Source organism: Archocentrus centrarchus, chromosome 3 (assembly GCF_007364275.1).
Source record: "Archocentrus centrarchus isolate MPI-CPG fArcCen1 chromosome 3, fArcCen1, whole genome shotgun sequence".
NCBI lineage: Eukaryota > Metazoa > Chordata > Actinopteri > Cichliformes > Cichlidae > Archocentrus > Archocentrus centrarchus.
Window position 1 is genome coordinate 25,032,732 of NC_044348.1, and position 21,221 is coordinate 25,053,952.

The following is a 21,221-nucleotide window of genomic DNA, read 5'->3' on the forward strand; positions in this document are numbered from 1 at the left end:
TTTTAGATGTGTCCCTGAGCCAGCACACCTGAATCAAATATAGAAGTCATTAGCAGGACTCTGGAGAACTTGACTGCATACTGAGGTGGTAATTCAGTCATTTGAATCACCGGACCTCGAGGCCTAGTTTTGAGGATCCCTGCTCTACACACTACTAACATGGGGAAGGAGGGCAGGTGAGGGGCAGAGGGATGGAGAGGCAGAAAGGTGAAGGAAGGACAGAAAGTGGTGGAAAGAAGAAAGATCAAGAGGGAGAGAGTGAGAGAGAGCACTTAAGCACACTCTCCGCGGATACGACGTGCCAGCTGGATGTCTTTGGGCATGAAGGTGACACGCTTGGCATGGATGGCACACAGATTGGTGTCCTCAAACAAACCGACCAAATAGGCCTCACTGGCCTCCTGCAGAGCTCGGATGGCTGTACTCTGGAAATGCAGGTCAGTCTTGAAGTCCTGGGCGATTTCCCTCACCAGGCGCTGGAAGGGTAGCTTGCGGATCAGCAGTTCAGTGGACTTCTGATAACGATGGATCTCACGCAGAGCCACGGTACCTGGCCTGTAGCAATGGGGCTTCTTGACCCCACCGGTGGAAGGGGCGCTCTTGTGAGCAGCCTTGGTAGCCAGCTGCTTATGTGGAGCTTTACCTCCAGTGAACTTATGGGCAGTCTGCTTGGTACAGGCTATGACTACAACAAATCACCTAGAGGGGAAGTGGAGAGAAATGTGTTGCTTGGCTGTATTTCTTCTTCGTATCCACCAGGAAGAATGCAGGTTTAAGAAAACTGCATTGGTGTAGCATAGAGGTGATCATCTTGTGGTACTGCCAAGGGGTTATCAAAGCCAAGGTTGCTTTGATAGTGGCCTTCAGCTCATCTGTACATTTGGATGTTTCTCACCTTCCTTGATTTGGCTGGAAAATCAGTCACAGTAACAACATGATCAGCAAACATTTGGTAGTAGTTTTGGCTCTGTGGGCAGGTGCTAGGTCCTTCTGGAAAAGGAAATTGGCATCTCCATAAAGCACAGCATCATCACAGACTGCAGAAAATTCACATTAGACTTCAAACCCCTTGGATTCTGTGCCTCTCCATTCTTCTTCCAGATTCTAGAAACTTGATTTCCAAATGAAATGTTAAATCCACTTTCATCTGAAAAGAGGACTTTGGACCACAGAGAAACGGTCCAGTTCTTTTTTTCCTTAGCCCCAGAAAGACGCTTCTGATGTTTTCAGTTCAGGGGTGGTTTTATATGAGGAGTGCAACCATTGTAATGCTTTTCCTGAAAACATCTGTGTGTGGTGCTTCTTGTTGCACTGACATTATTTCACTCTACCAATACTGTAATGAATACAGAATATATTAAAGAGCATCTTTTTGGTTTAAATTAGGGAAAAATTACATTTTTCATGATATTCTAATTTTGTAAGATGCACTGGGGCATCCATCTTTTATATACAAACATGGAACAAACCAGGAAATGGTGATTCACAGACACATCACTCTATTCTAATGGAGTTGAGAGGATCTACCAGGAAGAAAGAATTAACAAAATTCTCTTTCCCTGCAGAGTATGTCCCTCCAGAAAATCCTCTCCTTTTGTTTTTATGACCTTCAAGTCTTCTTTTTACTTTCCAGCAGAGTCTGCTCAGGGTCAAAACAAAAGATAACATAACTAAAAGCCTGATGTCTCACCAGCAGCCTTGAGAATCTGAAAACACCATGGCAAGCTGGCTTTTAGTCCATATTAGAAAGATGATATTGACATTTTCACCTGAGGGTGGACAAAAGTGACACAAAACATGAACTCGCGGGCTTTTGCTCAATATAATTTTGACAGAATTTAAGAAATGTATACGAACACTAAATGTCTATGATAATCAGGTATTTGTTCAGTATAAATTCTGCTATTTGTTCACATGGCAACTGGCCTGGTCACCATCACAGCACTGCAAAAGAGTTCTAATTAATCTGTTTCTAGGACCCCAAACATTTCACCATTAACATGTGTGTGCGAGCAGATTAGGGGACTTGTATGAGTGAAGTCTATTTACATACAAATAGACTTCTAGTGAAATATCTATGCATAGATAAGTAGATATCCAAGCTGGGAATGCTTAAATCTGAAATATTTTCTAATCAAAATGAACTGAGAGCAACATCACACACAGTCGTTGCCTAAAGCAATAGTGCAGTAGCCATGGAGTAACATTTTTGAAAGTGACACATTTAAAACAAACACCTCAAGCCATAGTTGCAGCTGCTGGCTTCTCGGGTCAGGGTCAGACAGAAGGAAGCAGCTGCAATGTTTATCTTTAGTTTAGATGCTGTTGAGCTCCAGGGATGAGCCAGGAAGTCTCGATGTACACCTGCAAATCCATTTCCATGTGGTTAATTTTAGCAACCAAAAGCACATTAGGCCATTATATCACCATATTTCTTATTTAGATGAAGATACAGTTGCATTTTGAATCACTCACTAGTATAACCAGCTGCATCTAAACCCAAACACATTGCTGTTGGCATAGTGACTGATAACATGCAAATTTTGGTGAAATTATATTAAATCCCATCAGAAAAACTGTATGCCTTGATTTCAAAAGCTGCCAAATATTGCTCTCATTTTCTGCCCTTAAACTAATCATCCATCTGTCTTTGAGCTCTAGCAATGTTTTTATTCATCCGGTTTTAATGCTTTAAGCATTATGTGAAAAAGGCAGATGAGTTTGATGTATCTGGTTCAACAAACACTTGACTGTAGCTTAGGTGCTGAGCAATATGATATAATATAATAGATCAGCATTAAAAAGGAAGAGGAAAGAAAATTTCATTATTCAGTTAAAATCTTACTCTTTTTACCCCTAAATGTGGCAGACTCTTACACAAACCCTAACATAATCTAATTCTGACTCCAATACCAAGTCATAACCGAAGACAGTAAAAAAAGATGGATGTAGCCACAGTGATGACACCCACTGGTTAGTGAAGAGCAGAATGTTTTTTACATCACCATCTTGATGTTTTGTAACCCAACATGCAGAGTGAGGGGCAGATCTGACTGCGCACTTATTGGCCAAAGACTTGAGATTGACAAGATGTCAGTCAGTCAGTGCATCATTGAATATATTATTGGATGTTTACCACAGAACATTTTCCTGAGTGTTATTATTTTTTTTTTTCACTTACTGACAAATGATTAACACTCAAAATATGAGTAAATGGGGGTGGACAGAGTCTGTATCCAGAACTGTACAAAAGATAAGAGTAAAATAGTTAAGCATTTTACTGGGATGTTACACTGTATGTGTTATTAACACAACATTTTACTTTTAAATATCATGGTTATTGTGTAACTATAGGTATATAGTGACTCCACCTAAAGCTGAAATTCGTCACCTGGGATGAACGTTATCCAGACTGCATATGCAAATATTTGGAGGGCTGGGGTCTTAAATGATCAAACACTGAGCACAGGTGAAGGTTAATTACTTATCTGTTTAAATAAAGGTTACTTTATACCCAATTTAAGACTCTATTATTGGGCTGCTCAAATAAGATCAATAGTGGCATGGATCATCAAGGACCCAGAAATACAATGGGTCTCTATTGAGGAACACTCATTACCAGGTATAAGCCTCTCAACTCTCCCGTTTCTTAGTAGGCGATCTCTGAAAAAAATTAAAATAAGTAATATATGGGTCAAACAAACATTGAAAGTATGGAATCAAATACAGAAACGACTAAAGGGAACTATAGCTCTATCAAGGGCCATGCCTATCAAGGGGAATATGGAGTTTTTGCCTTCTCTATATGATAAGGCCTTTAACAGATGGGTTGAACACGGGCTGATTACAATAAATCAGTTATTTGAAAGCAATATATTTATGACCTTCCTCAAATTAAAGGATACTTTTGCCCTTTCCTCAACCGATTTGTATAGGTTTCTACAGGTTAGGCATTATTTAACACAGCATCCAGATTGGGAACACATTAAAAGAGAACCAACAAACATAGAAAACATTTAATTGATTTACTTGAAAATTCAGGAAACATGAAAAAACAAGTATCCTTAATGTATAAAAAATTGATGATGGATGAGGCAAATGACACTCAGCATATTAAACAACAATAGGAGATGGAATTGAATATCACTTTAGAGGGGGAATTATGGGAGGACATCTGTACTGGCTGCCACAAAGGAATTGGGAGTCAGTACTGGAGAGAATTTGATTGGAAGTGTAAAATAAGATTTTTTCAAACTCCACTCAAAAGCTCTCTCTCAAAGAGCAGTGTAAGTGATAAATGTTGGAGGGGATGTGGTCAAGTAGGCGATCAGACCCACATATTCTTATTATAACTTATGTTTCACTTAATATTTAAATGAAAGAAGCTGAACTTAAACATCTCCAGGGTTAAATTTCTGATTAATAGGACGTGTGCGTGGGCGTTCAGACGCTCTGAGGTGAAACAGAAACCCGCGGCTCAGCACATTTATGTCACAAGCCTGTACAGGAAGTTGCGGGTACCTGCTAGCCAGCTAAACATCCATGATGAAGCGGCTCATGAAGTAAAAAAGTGCCACCGTGCCGTAGAGAAGTGAATTAATGTTTTGTGGGTGGAAAAAAATGAGTGGTAACAAGATGGAAGGAGCTGTCGGATTTGTGTGTTTGTCGCTTCTTTTCTTAGCGTCGGAGGTAAGTTGATGGATGATGGTAACTAGCTGTTGACGGGCCTGAAAGCCAAAGTTGCCGACGAACAAACAGATAAGCTGAATATTAACGGTCTGAGTATATGGTCAGCATGTAGTCCGGGCACAGTGTCAGTCTGTTTATCACAGGAATTTCGTTGTTTAGTGTATAAACAATCAAACGGGTGCTAATCGTTACCTTTCATATTTAATTAGTCGGTTAGCCTCGGTGTGCTACTAAACAGAAAAACCGTGTTTTTGCTGCTCTGGTGTTAGAATAAGGTTGTTGTAAAGAAGCTGAAACGAGGATACACATCACTCTGTTGGCCATTTTAATCAAATTTAACGGAAACTATGAAACTTGAAAACGGCGATTTCTGTGACGTCACCAACAAGGAAGCGTTTACATCTGTTTATCACAGCGCGTGTGTGTTTGTGTGGCACCATTTACTAAAGCTGACAGCGTGAAACTTTGATATACCTATTTATACCCAATAAAATAAAATGGGGGGGATACGATTCAGGTAAAATTCACAAAAAATGCTTTAACAATTGTGAAGAAAAGACGGCAAATTTACAGGAAAATAATTGGAAAATTTACGTGAAAAGTCAAATTTATGAGGGAAAAGCTGTCAAAACACACTTTTATATATAAGAACGCACCAATGTTTAAATCTGCGAAACTTAAGGGAGGCCATCCGACACCGTCATACAGCAAACGATGAGTGAGAGCCTTATCTGTGGGTTCTGTGAATTATTTTTGACAAACAAAAGTGCTCCTTGAGCCGTAAGTGTGTTAGTCATAGTCACCATTTTACTGTCAAAGCAAAGCAGGATTGGTTTCCCTGTGTGGCATATTAAAGGGTAACATTTCTTTCTCAATAGATAAATGGCCAGGAGGCAATCTTGCACATTTCAAATGGAGATACTGAGAGGGAGTTCTGCATTGTTCACAATCACTCCTGGACCCCACTGGCCCAGTCACTTGATGCTGCAGTAAGTTTTTCTTTTTTACAGCCCTTTTGGTTTGTGTCTTCTTGTGTATGACACCTTTCCAAACATTGCTGTAAGTGTTAAGTCAGTGTCTTGACTTTTCCAGCGGCAGTACCAGTTGGTGAATATGACCTCCTCTCTGCTGTGTGACATCTCAGGGATCAGTCCATCTGTAGTAAATGGCAAAGCGCTGGTGGTGATGAGAGGCCTCTGTGATTTCAGCCAGAAGGCTCTTAATGCTCAGAGACTCGGTGCTAAAACTTTGCTCATTGCCAGCAATGAAACAATGGTAAGATGTTAAATTGGTTAAGCTGATTTGAGATCTTACTTTTTAGATTTTTTTTAATGGTTAATTATTATTTCCTCTTTGCTGCTTGTAGCTGATGAAAATACAGAAGTGTAACACTTATAGGCATGATTCAGGAAATGAGGAAATGATACAACTGTGGTGTTGATGTGGGGATTTCCATTTAAACATACTTTGTTGCCTTGAAAAATATTTTTTCCTGTCACCTTAATTCATTTGTCTGTTAGCTAGACAATTCAAGATTGCATTGATTACTTTAAATCATTACATGATATAGATCTGCTTTGTATCTTTGCACCCAGACACCTCACATCAGAGATTAAATTGTTGTTACATGTCCCAAATACAAGCATACAGGCATTGTTCAGTTAAATTTAATTGAAGTCAAATTTTATTAACATTTATTTAGTCGGAAGCTCCCAATGAGAATCAGATCCCTTTCACAAGCAGGACCTGGCCAGGGTAGAAGTCATACAAACTCAAACATGTTTTTAAAAAAAATGCAACAAATGCAGCATGAAAACAAGAAACAGTTTTGTCTCCTTCACCACATTCTTTATTCTTTTAAATTTAACAAAAGATATATTTGTATATTCAGGTTTTTATCTTTCTGCAAAATCTTCCATGCCAGAGGTGTCTAGTAAGAAAATGCTGTTTGCACATTAAAAGCAAATGCTGGAGACAGAGTAGGGTACATAATTAAACTGGAAGCTTACCCAGTATCATTTTAGAGATTAAAAATATACCAGTGCTGTATCCTGAGATGAGTCAGTGATAGCCAACCCCAGTGAGTCTCTTCACCACCAAATACACACGTGTCCTGTTTTTCTGTCCCAGCACAAACCTTTTCAAAACAAAAGTAAACTGTACAGCTGTACCGCACCACTTCACCAAAAGTTTATAGAGTTGTCTCAAGACTCTTTGTACATTAATAAAGTGGTCTCCTATGCTCAGTCATTTAAAAAAAAATGTTTTTTTGTTTGTCTTATTGTTGCCCTCTATTCTCTCATTTTCATGTTTTCATTTTGTGTATTTATTTATTTACATTATCTTTAGTACCCTACATCTCTGGCTCTGAAATCCACTGTTGAAGTTTTTTTTTTTTCTTTTTTTTTTCTCCATGTGCTGACTAAACTTGAAACATTCCTGTATCACTGAGTGTATTTATAAAACTCTCTACAGAGAACTCCCTCAGCCAATGAGTCGGAGTACGCAAAGGTCAATATTTCTCTGGCTCTCATGAGATACGGGGACTTCCTCGAAGCTCAGCAGGTCAAAGAGCTATTTACTTTTATTAAAGTCATTAATGTGTCTTATTTAAATCTGATGACTAATTTTAACTCTGCGTACTTCCTCAGGTGTTTGGGGAACAGATGATGGTGAAGCTGTATGCTCCACTTTATGCAAAGATTGATCCGAGCATTGCAGTCATCCTGCTGATTTCCATTGTTACAATTGTCTTGGGCGGTTACTGGAGCGGAGCATGTGAGAGGTGAGATTTTATAGGGTCACACAGCTGTAAGCTGAAAAGTCAGTTATGGTGTCTCATTTAAAATAAAGCAAAGATGGCAGAAACACTTATTGATTTGGAATTTTTTTTTTTTTTTTTTTTTTTATGCAGTCAAAATATTATTGACATCAGTGTGACATACTGAGGTTATTGAACATGGGTGACATTTACATGTATTCACCCTCACTGAGATCATATTTATTGCATAGCTATTGGCCACATTTGATTCTACCTGGTCTCTTTTTTTTTTTTTTTTTTTTTTTTTTCCCCTCCATAAAATACCGTCTTCAGATTCAAACACAGTTAAAAGTGTTTTCCTGTTTGTGGCAGGGACCGGTTGAATAGCGGTGCTTCTGGAGGAGGAGGAGGAGGAGGAGAAAGGAAATCAGACAGTGGAGAGCTTTCACTGTACTCTCCTCTCAAAGTGGTTATCTTTGTCGCCTTGATGTGCGGGATGCTCGTCCTTATGTACTTTTTCTACAATGTCCTTGGTGAGAGGGGCTTAAAAAAATCAGTTCCTGGGTGTTTAACGGAGTAATTTTACCTGGTCTTTTGTTTTAATCTGTTTTGTTTTTTCTTTTATCTCCAGTTTACGTTATTATTGTTATCTTCTGCATGGCATCTGCCTCTGCACTCTACAGCTGTTTTGATGCAGTGATGGACAAAATTGGTTGTGGCACTTTAAGGTATGAGCTTCACTCTTTGGAAACAGACTGAATATACACTGCACCACTGTAGATAAAATATAAAGCAAATGTACAACCCATAGACTGAGTTTTTACTAGTGACTAGTTCTTGGTGGCCAATTTTAATAAAATATACTTATATTGTACAACTTGGGAAAATTACTGTTACATAGGGCTGCAACTAAAGATTATTTTGGTAGTCAACTAATCTGTCAATTATTTTCTTTTGATTAGTCGACGATTATTTCAACCTTACCTCACGTGTTCAAGCCTCCCCACCTGTGAATGTCACCTTGTCTCTTCTCACAATTAAAATAATGACCCATAATAATATGAGTTTGAAACTAATCAAATGTATTTTTAACATTAATGTGACCATCACATCACTCATCTGATAAACAACTCTGTGTTAGTGAATGTGTGTGTGTGTGTGTGTGTGTGTGTGTGTGTGTGTGTGTGTGTGTGTGTTTTTTTTTTTCCTTGGTTTTTGTTTTTTACATAAATGTTTGTCTTTTTCTAGTTTCTCTGTCCGAAATTGGAACTTGTCATTGAGATCTCTCCTGCTGGCTGCTGTGTGCATTAGCATTGCTGTGGTCTGGGCAGTGTACAGAAATGAAGACAGGTACGTGTTCACAGTACTTATGTCTGTTTCAGTCTCAGTATTCAGGCATGGTTGCACCACTGTGGCAGGGAACTATTATGGTGGTGAAGTGGGTTAAAATGACCCAGAATGTTGTAGAAATACTTCTGACACACTGAGGTTGGTGCTACTATATTGCATATAGTTGAGTGAACATATTTCTTGCTTAACAGAGAATTGTGGACTTTAGTTCCTCTCTCTCGATAGCTAGATAGAGATAGATGGAGAGATAAGAGATAGATAGTCTTTTGATACATGTGTCTTTTGTGCTTTATCCTGAAGTTGTTACATTTTAAAATAATGAACATCCTAAAATCGATGAGGTCTTATGTCTTCCAGATGGATCTGGATCCTGCAGGACCTTCTTGGCATTGCCTTCTGCCTCAACTTCATGAAGACTATTTCACTGTCCAATTTCAAGGTATTTCTTCACTTATGAGTACTTGCATTGTAATTGATATATATATTTTTTATTATAATTATTAACCTTTTCCATTATCATATTAGGCACTGCTCCATTCCTAAAAAAACAAACCAATTTTTTTCCCGTTTTTTCATGTGCACTTGGCGCATGCATCAAGTCACGTAATTGGTGTTCATTTTTTCTTTCCAATGTTTTATAGATCTGTGTCATTCTGCTGAGCCTCCTGCTTGTATATGATGTCTTCTTTGTTTTCATCACTCCTTTCTTCACCAAGGTATATTTATCTTTTATCAAATTTATACTGAATTAAAAAAAAGTAAAATACAAAGGGAGCTCTGCATACAATTATATACATACACTTTTGATTTGTCAGCAAGTTTATGCACAAACTACCAAACTACCAGTCCTAATTTTATACAGTTTGATGGGGGTGTATTGCGTGGGCAAATGAGTAACCCATCCTTATAATTTACCCAGGAATATATGACTCTTTTGGCAGAGTCTGCTGGCTGAGAAAGATAACATATCTTTATTGTCATTGCACAGTACAATAAAATTTTGTGGGAGCTGTCCTCCAGCTGATGAAATAATACATAATAAGAGAAAATAAGAAATATAAATAAGGATATGATATTCAAAGTGAGCAAAGGCAGTATGAACAGCCTTTGCTCACTTTTCTCACAGTATGAACAGCAAGAAATGATCAGGAAGACTGACTAGTGGAATTTGCTGTTTTACTAAAAAAGCTTATAGAAATCCAGATTTCAGAACAGACAGAAGGACTAAGAGCAGTGCGCATGTAGTATGATTGCTCTCCAGTTTTGAGCACAGATCTGCAGTGTTTTCTCAGTTAGACCTGCAGCTGTAAAATTGCTTTGTTACACATTTCACAAATATGTGAGGGGGGGTCTGTGTACTTTGTGGATTTTTGTTTAGGAATCAAAATTGGGAAACAAAAAATGGAAAACGAGCCGTTTCCTTTTTTAAACAAATGGAAAACAAAAAACGAACCATTATCTGATTTTATTTAAGCTTAAAAATTAAGCTCTGGATTTTAAAAAGTGGAAATCTTATTTCTCATTTTGTGGTGATTATTTATTTATTTATTTATTTTTTGGGTATTTTGACCCAGAAATATATACGTAGAAGTTTGAAATATGACTCTTTCTGTGGCACAAAATAAACTTGATGTCTTCAGGTGAGAATGTAGATGTGTAAACCTCAAATATTTGCTCAGTTTATCAAGATATTACCTAATTTCAAAATGTGCTCTGACATTTCCGTTCCTGCTGCTCTACCAGCTCGCCTCACCAGCTGTCATAAGAACACCTGACTCCCGGCACATTCTTTTCAAACCCCCACTGGTTTTCGCCGCTGAGTGGAAGTTAAACACAGATATAATTCACTCAGATGATCTCTTAACGGGTTGATGTTTGCTTTATTTCCGTGTTTCATTTGTTCCTGAGCAAATTGGCTTGGCTGAGATTAACGTTAAGCTTCATAACTAGATCATTTTATTCAACATTAATGTCTTACTAGAGAGCTGTCAATATATTTGGGAATGAATTATTTGCTCATCTGTATTCCTTGATGTAGAAATGTGTTGTTTTGACTTGTTTTCAATTAAGAGCTGACATTAATCAAACCACGAAAAAAGTTTGGGCTCCATTTTAACAGCTTCTTTTCCATAGCTGTGCTTCGCACTGTTACATTTGCTAGGTGACAGGAGCTACACTGTGGTAGACCGTCCAATTTCACAGCTGCTCACTTGAGTGGAGACGGAACAGAAGTCAAGCTGCATACAGACGCCATCTTGTCCAAAATGCTATTGAACCTGGCAATACGGTTCTTGCCTTTGCGGTCTTCATGGACTTAAAAGAACCTGGACCACAGGTCCTTGGAAGGATGCAGCCCCTGAATTTGGAGACAGTTAGTACTGTCAAAAGTATGGGGACTACTTCCGGGTGAGAATTGGGGGTGGGTGGCAAAAAAAACCCTGAGAAATAAGATTTCCACATCAGATTTTTAAAATTCAGTTTAATTTTGAAGCACTTAAATAAAATCAGTTAATGGTTTTTGGGGTTTTTTTGCATGCTTTTTTGTTTCCGAGTTTTGAGACGGTAATCGAGAAACGAGCCATTTCCCTTTTTTTTTTTTTTTTTGTTTTGTTTTCTCATTTCTAAATGAAAATCCGTTGGCTGTGAAGCACACAGACCGAGGGGACAGTATGTCACCGCTTTCCTAATTAAGCCACAAAATGTGTAAAATCATGAAACTCGTGCTCTGCAGGAGTGCTTTTCAACAGCATGTTTCTGCAAAAGAGTGAGCGAGTGCTGAAGCTTACTCAGGCTTGTATGAGCACAAGCCAGCAGGGCAGTGGGGACTGTAACCAGTCATGCTCGAGTGTGGTACAAGGCTAGTGTGAGTACACCCGGAGTCTAAATTTTAGTTTGAATCTGGATTGTTCCTTGGCAGAGAACTTGTGAACTCTGTGAGGGCCTTTCCAATTAGAGCTGCAATGATTACTCGAGTAACTCGAATAATTCGATTCTAAAAAATTCTCGACACAAATTTGTTGCATCGATGCTTCGTTTAAATTCTACAGCGTTCGGGTAAATGGTAAGGTAAGCGGCGCATTTATCCACATTAACAGCATTAAAGTTCTCCGTAGCTGCGACGGATTTCCTACATTTGGGAAAACTAGACTTTAACACCGAGCGTATCATCGCTGACAGGTTTTTTTTTTTTTTTTTGTTTTGTTTTGTTTTTTTCCTCTCTTTTTCTCGTGCCTCCAGTGCGCTGTGTGTGTGTGTGTGTTGCTAGCAGGTGCCGCCATTAGTACTAGTGATCGCTCGTAACGGTGGGAACCCCCACCCACCCACCCATTTGGTGCCAAGGGGCTCCATCAAAATATTTTTTATGCTTTAATCCCTGATTAGCGGCTAAAAATAGACTTGCAATGGAAACATATTTAGGAGGGCATGTGTGAATACAAAGCATTACAACATTAAGCTCATGCAGCCCCCAGTTTTTCAGCAAAAACACTGATAACACAACAGCAGCATTTGTTTTACGTGCAGTCTGTCTTCACAAAGAGGCAGAACCATTATCCAGACGTGAGCTCAGGTGGAGCGAAAAGGAAACATTTTTCTCGCAGGAGCACATGTTCCTGTAACCACCATTAAAACCTTTACTGGGAAACAGTTGGAGGAGCCCTTCCTCAACCACCTGATCAGCAAATGAAGAAAAAAGAACTTTGTAGCTACTCCATCCACTGCTGTTTGTTTCACACAGAGAAAACTCTGCAGAAAATCTATGGAAGTTTAAATATACAGATGAACTGTTAATAAGACAAAAGTATTTCTTATCCAATAGAATACTCGATTACTAAAATAATCAATAGTTCCAGCTGTATTTATAATTGAAGATGTTTTTTTCTGGTATTGCAGTATGATGTGTGGTGATTTCACAAACTGTTAAGTAACATAATATGAATACTTGGCATCTTTCTCTGTCAACAGAATGGAGTTAGCATCATGGTGCAGGTTGCTCTGGGCCCAGATGCGTCTGGTGAGAAGGTAAGCTTCCTGCATCACTTCTTACCTTGAAGGGGAACTCCACCAAAACAGTTTTTAGGGCTACTGTTACAGTGAAAGTTAACAAAAGTTAAGAATTACTCCAATGCCTGCAGTAGGCTTTGTTTTTGGGGTATCCATATGCAAGTCTGGCCATACTCGCATGGATGCAACATCCCTTGCAGATTAGAAGGGATTTTCTTCAAATTTGGCATAAGGTAGATTAGAATTGGATGGTCAAGGTCACTATGAACTCACAAAGTATAAATAAATGAGGGGTAACTCAAGATTTTTGCACAGTACTGTGTGCACAAAAATTCTTACATTAATTATGGTGACATCTCATACAAGTGGCCTAATAGGATAAATTAGTCTGGACTGCAACTTGGCAGTTATTTTAGTTTTTATTCATTTTAAGGTTCAAAGGGTTTTTTATTTTTTTTATTTTAATTTGGATTTATGACAATACATTAAAATCTTTGTATTTGAGGATGTATTTCTCGTAGCCTCAGACTCAGGCATCAGGAATTGTCCTTCCTTACTTAAATATACTTATTTTATCAGTAAACTTAAACATCAGTTTTTACCAGAGTCCCAAACAACATGGTTAAAGCTGAGCTTGGTGGAATTCCCTGACAAGTTTGTTGTGGCTTTATTAACATCCTGGCTGACCTGCACAGCTTGTTGTAGATGCCCTGAGGGGAGCGATAGACTAACTGTGCACTGGGGTTGGGTGGGTTTTGTCTTAGACACAAGGTAACATGGTGGAGGTCCCTGCGGAACCACAGGCTCCCTCTGAGAAAGTAAGGCTCAACTTGTTACCCATCTACTACTTTTTTTTTTCTTTTCTTTTCTTAGGCTAAATGCTGAGGTGGGTAGAGAGGGAATCTTATTAGTAGATGTTTTAGTGTGTGAAAGAACTAATTTAACCTTTTTGGGTAGATATGTGATTATAAAACTTTTCTTCTTGTTTTGTATTGTTGTACATGGACCACCCAGATACATATTCAGAACGTGGTTAACAGGAATCTAAAATTAATAAAACACATCATGTTGAATGGGAAAGTACTGCAACATGTAGTGTAGTGAGCTAATTATTAAAAAAGAAATTGCTTTATCAGATTTTGGGTGCTTTGAGGCGAATGTTTGTTGTGATTTGGCACTATGTAAATAAAATTTTATTTAATAAGTTACCACATTTTGCAGTAGTTGAAGTAATTTAGTTTAAGAAATATTAGATTGGGGTGCTGTTTTACTGTTTAATCATTTTTATACTCTTTGTTGAGGGAAATTGTTTTGTATTCATATTTAATTTGAGTAAAAATGGTCTCCACATGAATATGGAAGGGTTTTTCTTTAAGTTAGATCAATTCGGGATAGCTGAAAAATGGTCTTGAACTTCTTACTGTAGAGCTATATTATAGCAGGTCTTTTAATTAGTTTTATTTGGTTTTCAGTTTTATTTTGTTACTCTCCAGAGTGGGTTTGCTTGTTTTAGTCTAGATTTTATTGTCTCAAAATGTCGAGTTCCAGTTTATTTTTATTTATTTTAATTTTAATTTTATCTTTCTTTAATTTTCTGTATTTTTTTTAAATTTTGGGGTTTTTAGAACACAGGTATCTGTCAGGGGCAAGTTTTAAGAAGTTCAGTTCAGATGGTACAAAAATGCTGGACTCACCATTGTGTAGACACCCCAGTCTCAATAAACCAACACACAAAATCTAAGAGTAATAAACAATAACAGTCCCGTTGTTTAGAGCTTTATTCTTTCTGTCTGTACAGACCAGACAGATTATGTGTTAGAAAATACAGGAAAAATCTACAGAAATGTACATGAGTGTACCTGCTGTAGCTTTGCTGCATTCACATAAAGCTAAGAGACGGCGGTCAGATGGAAGTGGAACCCAAAGTAAAGCCACAGTTTTGTCATTTTTAACATCTGTAATGCTTCATTTCTCAGCTGCCTGTGGTGATGCGTGTCCCGCGGTTTTTAGCTTGGGCTCAGAACCTGTGTGGGATGCAGTTCTCCATCCTGGGCTACGGTGATATCATTGTCCCAGGTGAGGATAAAGACACTATCATGGTTTACCGCCACACCATTGCCTGTGTGTAATCATGTATGTCTGAATGCTTGTGTATACACTGTTCTTTTGGTCCACTTTGAGTCTAGCCAGAGCCCTTTTTAATATTTCATCTGTCTTCTGTCATTCCCTTTATAATATTAGTTCTAAATTTAAAAAAACAAACAAAATATATATAGATAAATTCAGACTGGATGAGGTATGTGTAATTTAAGTCAGTTGTGTATTGCTTTTGTTAACTGCATATCCGATTGATGTTGGTCTCGCAGGTCTCCTGGTGGCCTACTGCAGCAGGTTTGATGTTTGGATCAACAGTAAAAGGAAGGTCTACTTCATCAGCTGCTGCATAGGTATCACACATCTTACCATTTTATTGACTTTGCATAGATTTTAAACATGTATTTATTATTATTATTATTTTTTTAATTTAGTTTTGAAAAAAGAAGTATTTATATTGGCAAACCTTGATCTGATTGAGTGATTTGTTGGTTTACATTTTTTTTTTTTATATGTTGGTCCTTCTTATCATATTGCATATATTTAGTAATTTTTATTGTCAGTGTTGACAATAAAGCACACCAACTCAAATTCTTTAGGTTGAACTTCACACAGTGCCAAGAAAAAGCTTGCGAGCCCTTTCTAGTTTTATTACTCATAAAATATGTTCTGATCTTCATCTAAGTTGGGTGGACTGAACTGATAACACGGGAACAGTTGTGCTTTTCATGCATTTATTACACAAACTGAGAAATCATTCACAGTGCAGGCTGGAAAAGGTAAGTGACCTCTTGACTGTAGAACCTCCTTCAGTGGCCACATTCTCCATCAGAGATTGCTAGATCTGTTTATGAGACTCAGAAACCAGTGAGGAGGAATTTTGGAACATTCCTCACTACAAAGCTGTTTAATTGTAACAACAATATTCATTTTTATTTTTTATTTTTTTGACTGTTCTGTTGTTCAATTACTTTAATGCTTTCGGTAATTGCCTAGGTGCATCTTACAATCTCCCATAAATGTCATATATTGATAGGATTTTCTCACATCTCAGTGATTAGGCCCTGGGGCAGGTATATTTTGGGGGGCCCTTACTGCCATGATTCAATTTTTTTGATCAGCATCATGGACAACTACCACAGTCAGAAGAACGGACACATTTATTTAAGCTTGTGCTATAATCAGAACTTCATCTTTTAGGCCTTGTGCATCGGGTGTAAGCTTTAAGTTTACGTTGTCTCTTTCCTTCTTGTATTTCTCTCTAGCCTATCTCCTGGGAATGGTACTGACATTTGTTGTGATGTTGCTGTCCGGGATGGGACAGCCTGCTCTGCTCTACTTAGTGCCCTTTACTGTGATAACTTCTGCTGTGGTGGCAGGCTGCAGGGGGGAGATGAAGCAGTTCTGGGCTGGAACCACATACAAGGTGAGAGGAGGAAAAATTGTTTTTGTACAAGTTTGACATGGCAGTGGTGTTTGATAGCTGTAGTGGTATTTCCTCTTATTCTGGAGAACTTCATTCCTTTTGTAGCATCTGTTAGCATTAGTTTATAAACCTGCAGTCAACACTGCTATATTTAAATTCAGATATTGAAGCAAGAAATGTGGTTATAGTTCGATGCTAGGATTATTAATATTTACCTTACTAATATGGAAACGCTGATATACCCTATTTGTAGGCTGTCTTTGTTTAACATAATAAAATAACTATTTAAAAAAAAAAAAAAAAAAAAAGAGGGAGAGAATGATTACTGGTTAGCTCCTGGTCAGCATTCCTGCATGTCAGCTGCAGTTCTGAGGGATTTAAAACAAAAAAAACTTTTCACGTGCAGAATTCCTGCAGGGCAAGTTTTTCTTGTCCTGTAATTGTTTACATCAAACAGAAAAATCCTGCTTGTCAGTTGCAGCTTCATAACTTGCATAAGTTGTCAGCTGTCTTCTCAAGCAAGTCAACTGAAAAAAAACTGATCTCACCTGGCATGTGAGACTGTTCAAAAGTGCTTCTATTGAATGGTGGCTTCAGAGAATGCTGTTTATTTCAGGCTGTTTTTCCTTTCTTGACCTGACAAACACATGCCTTCTGTTGTGACTGAATGTTTTTAACTGTAAAAGCTTCAGACTTAAATGCTGTAATCCCAGGATGACAAATATGAGAATAATGGTGTTTATCTTTGCGTGGATTTCTATAACATGCAGTCCAAAAACATTCATGTTAGGTTAATTCTAAATTGGCCATATTTGTGGATATGAGTGTGAATATGAGTTTGTCTGTCCTTATGAGTTAGCCCTCTAACAGACTAGTGACCTGTCCATGGTATACCCTGCATCTCACTGTATAATAGCTGAGATAGGCTCCAACCATCAGCTGACCCTAAATTGGAATAGAAGTTAAGAAAATGGATGGGGTATCAATAAACTCTGTTTTCCAAACATGTCACCCAACCAAGTATAATAGTCTTCAGTGTTATTCAGCTACCTCTCCTGTTAGACTCAGTGACATTGGTGTTTACGAACCACATAATTCTGGTTGGAACAAGAGATCTCCAGCAATTCTAATCCAACTGTAGGATCACTCTGACCAAAATCTGTAGCACCTGGAGAACCTCACCAAACCTGCAGAGCACCACAAGGACTACAGCTGCCAGCTGCAGTCCAAAACCATGGAGTGACAGGCCATTCACAGGATGAGAGACTCACTGAAGATGTAGTTGAATACCAGTGAGAACCACTGCAACAGTAACCTGACCATCTTGCAGGCAGGGAAACACAGGAAAGGTTGGGCTAGTGGCAACTAAACCTTAAAAAAGATCTAAATGTTGCACCTTAAATACAAAAGAGAAAGGTTTCAGCTAACTATCATGCTTAATTCTAAGACATAGTGTACATGCTTTTATGTTTGGCACTCTCCTAAGTGATGAATGCATAACAAACAAAAAATGGAATTAAATGGAATCCAAGAGCTTGAACCTTAAATCCACCTACCAGTTTTAGTAAGAACTGAATACACAAGTCAAGTCAGTTTAGTTATAAACAAAAACAAAACAATTACTGATATTAAAATAGTTAACCAAAAACCATTCAAAGGAAATTACAAACAAGTTCAGATAAGCAACTTATATTGTTCACAAAGAAAAGTCAGTTTTAGGATAATGAGAGACAGTGTGTTTTTAGTTGACATTTCAATACTTTGTGAGGTAGACTAATGAAGGCGGAGGCTGTTTCAGAGCTCCAACTGTGAATGACTGTAAGAGCCAGTCTACTGTGAACTACTAATAGCTACCAGTCTGCTAACCTAAGCGTATGGCACGGGCCATAAAATAGTATTAAGTCTCATAGATAAGCAATAATCAGCTCAGATAAGCACTGATAGACAAGACCTTGCATGCACTAAATATAGATGTAAGTCAGCAGGCTTCAAGGACTACAGGAACGTTTGTTTGATTTTGTTTATTGCTAACTCAAGATTCTAAAATTTTTTTTTTTAGTTCTCAGATTGCCTTCATACCACCCAGACAATCATCAGTCAAAAATATCACTTTGAAATTTCCTTCTCACATGAGTTACAGATCTCTGGAGGTTTTACTTATTTTAAAAGTTTAGAGAAATCCATGTAGGAAAGGGAGGGGGGGGGGTACCTATGCTTCACTCATTTGTCATCCAGATATTCAAAATTATCACATTAAAATTGTAACACATTGGCATGGCTAGCTGAATGTGTGTGCGCAAGCAAGCGTGTGTGCATGTGTCTGTGTGTGCATGAGAGTGAGACGTGCACAAACAAACCTTGAAGGAGAAACAATTCTGACCTGGCTTCATTTTCATCAGGTCTTGGACCCATCCAGGGAACCTTTACTGCCAGGTGTGCTTCCCTCCAACCCTCAGACCTCTCCCCTGCATCTCTCCTGTCATTAGTGTTGCTTACTGCAGTGCCTTATTGTCTCTCACTAGCTTCTTTTATCACCCTTTCTTTTGACATTTTTAACTCCTGATTTCCAGGGTCAGTTTGATATTCAAAAACAAAATATATGTTAATGCCTTTAAAATACAAAGAAATTTTAGGACTGAAGTTTGGGTGGGTAGTACACCATTTTAACCATCAGGTGTCTCTAGTTGACTGAAAATAACGTTCTGATGTGTCTGAAGTGCCTCTCAGCCACACGACAAAGTGGACTTGTCTAAAAGCTTTGGCCCTGGAATGATATTAACTTTATTTCTTTGTGCAGTTTTTGTTTTGTATTTCTGTTTTTTTTTTCTTTTTTTTTTTTTTGGTTTAGTCATTTTCCATTCTCTGCTCTCATCAGCCTTTTCAAATCAACAGGATTTAATAACTTCCCCATCCTTCATGCAGTTCCCAACATGTTCATGTTGCCCTCAGCATGATTTTGCTTGCAGTTAACGTGGGAGAGCTATGGCATGGATTTTGTGATGTTATCGCTATGGTTTGGTATTTGTAGAACGCCCTGCTGTCATATCTGCAGTTCGCATTACATATTAAAATCCTGTCTAAGAGGCTGTCTTTCTTTCTGTCTGTTACTGAACTAAAATGTTTGAGTTATTAACATGTCTCGTTTTCTTTAGAGGGAAGAACTGACCGCTCCATAGAAGGTGAAAGATGCTGACTTAAGTGTTGAACATGGACTCAACTGCTGGATGCTTCTTCTTCTTTTTTTTAAATCACATTTTAATATTACATTTGCAAAGCAAGGGAATATGTGGTATTGAACAAAAAATTCTTCAAGCAGTACATTTTGATTGATATGAAGAGTTAAATAAATGCTGTGTACGTGCAACTGAGATGTTAAAGTGACTTTAGTGCCTGAAAGGTCTGTCGGGTTCACTTTGGAAAAAAAAACAAAAACATAATGACGACTTTGCCTTTGTGATGATTGCATAAGAGAGAACAAGAAAGCACTTTATAATATTTAGCTTGGTAATTGTTTTATTGGGTGTGAGTTTGGGTTAAATTACTTGTAGCTATTTTGATAACTGGGTTTTCTGTGTAACCTGTTTGTAAGATGTGATTTATTTCATTGCCTTATATTAAATAAAACAACTTGTATTGTTTTTGTATGTGGATTTTTGTCTTTTTTTTTTTTTTTTTTTAAAACTTGTCATTAAGTGAACAAAATCTCCCTCTAGATCAGGGATCCTCACATTCAGGCCAGTGAGCCTAGTGTCCTGCGGGTGTCCTGCAGGTTTTAGATGTGTCCCTGATCCAACACACCTGAATCAAATGGCTGAATTACCTCCTCAGTATGCAGTCAAGTTCTCCAGAGTCCTGCAAATGACTTCTGTATGTGTTGACGCAGAGACACATCTAAAATCTGCAGGATCCCTGCTCTAAATAAACTGCACATCTGGACAAGCAAATCCCTCTTGCTTATCTTGGGTAGGGGGAAAAAAGAGCCATACATACATAGGATATATTGAGGTGGGGGGGAGTATACACCATTGTTAAAATTTAAGTTTTTGTGGTGTTAAAAAGTGAGACCAAGAAATCCTTTCAGAACTTTTATTCCACTTTTAATGTGACATGTAATGTGTACATATGCTGAAATCTTTCTGGTGACACCATTCTGTTGATTTCAAGGTATTCTTTGGATTGCTGTGCTTGTCCTCTTCAGCTTTCTAGCAGATGCCTGAAGATTTTTGCATGAGCTGTTTTTTGGGGTTTTTTTTTTTTTTTTTTTTTGGAGCTCATAATTTCCTCAACCACGACTCAAACTCCAGTTGCAGTGGAAGAAAAATGGCCCCAAAGCATGATGCTGCCGCCACCATGCTTTACCGTGGGTGTGGTGTTCTTTTGGTGATGTGCAGTGGTGTTTTTGTGCCAAAGAAATTCAACCCTGATCTCATCAGACTGTTACATGTTTTCCCACATGCTTTTTAGGGACTTTGGAAAATCGAGATGTGTTTGCGTGTTCATCTCTGTAAGAAAAGACTTCGTTTTACCACCCTGCCCCATAGCGAGACGTACAATTATAGTTAAGACAGCTGGATCAAGCAAAGGCTTTTTAAGCACTGGTTTAATTATAGCCATCCTAAAAGTCTGTGGTATGCAACCTATTGATAAATTTATCATAGTTAAAATAAAAGCATTAATTAATGACAAGACTTCTTTGAACACTCTTGTAGGAATGAGGTCTAAAAAAACAGATAAATTAGCTTAGAGATATCAAAAGGAGAGAAGCAGTTTAAATGGGTGTCATCAGTTAAATCAGTATGTGGTGATACATCTGAGAGATGTAATTCTTTCTCTAATGGGAAAAATATTATTTGTAGGGAAGTTCATGAAGTTGTGAATTCATTATCTCATGACAACTTT

The 21,221-nt window shown here is 38.0% G+C and overlaps 2 protein-coding genes across 4 annotated transcripts; one reads left to right on the forward strand and one right to left on the reverse strand.

The window, feature by feature from the left end:
* Positions 1–122: 122 nt before the first annotated feature.
* Positions 123–2,521, reverse strand: LOC115778231 (histone H3.3-like; the record flags this gene model as incomplete). Its single annotated transcript, XM_030726294.1, has 3 exons — positions 2,476–2,521; positions 296–685; positions 123–139 (listed from the first exon to the last, which is right to left on the reverse strand). Coding segments are annotated over exons 1-3 (453 nt in total), but the record flags the coding sequence as incomplete, so codon positions are not given.
* A 1,904-nt stretch (positions 2,522–4,425) lies between these two features.
* On the forward strand, positions 4,426–19,748 carry sppl2a (signal peptide peptidase like 2A). Of its 3 annotated transcripts, XM_030726168.1 has the most exons (17): positions 4,427–4,689; positions 5,568–5,678; positions 5,782–5,964; positions 7,165–7,254; positions 7,341–7,474; positions 7,823–7,983; positions 8,082–8,178; positions 8,699–8,800; positions 9,158–9,239; positions 9,442–9,516; positions 12,764–12,820; positions 13,567–13,620; positions 14,779–14,878; positions 15,169–15,249; positions 16,162–16,322; positions 18,722–18,755; positions 19,475–19,748. In XM_030726168.1, the coding sequence occupies exons 1-17, from the start codon at positions 4,600–4,602 to the stop codon at positions 19,513–19,515; spliced, it is 1,653 nt and encodes a 550-aa protein (XP_030582028.1). In that variant the 5' UTR covers positions 4,427–4,599; the 3' UTR covers positions 19,516–19,748. The 3 variants fall into 3 exon arrangements, with proteins under 3 accessions (XP_030582030.1, XP_030582028.1, XP_030582029.1); XM_030726170.1 differs by lacking the exon at positions 13,567–13,620 and having other exon boundaries at positions 4,426–4,689; XM_030726169.1 differs by lacking the exon at positions 18,722–18,755 and having other exon boundaries at positions 4,428–4,689.
* Positions 19,749–21,221: the final 1,473 nt, after the last annotated feature.

Excerpts from the sequence above, each read along its gene's own strand:
- sppl2a (XM_030726168.1), top strand. The coding sequence starts at position 4,600 with ATGTTTTGTGGGTGGAAAAAAATGAGTGGTAACAAGATGGAAGGAGCT. Across the intron at positions 7,984-8,081 it reads CTTTTTCTACAATGTCCTTG|TTTACGTTATTATTGTTATC; the intron begins GTGAGAGGGGCT and ends TTTTATCTCCAG. Across the intron at positions 8,179-8,698 it reads ATTGGTTGTGGCACTTTAAG|TTTCTCTGTCCGAAATTGGA; the intron begins GTATGAGCTTCA and ends GTCTTTTTCTAG.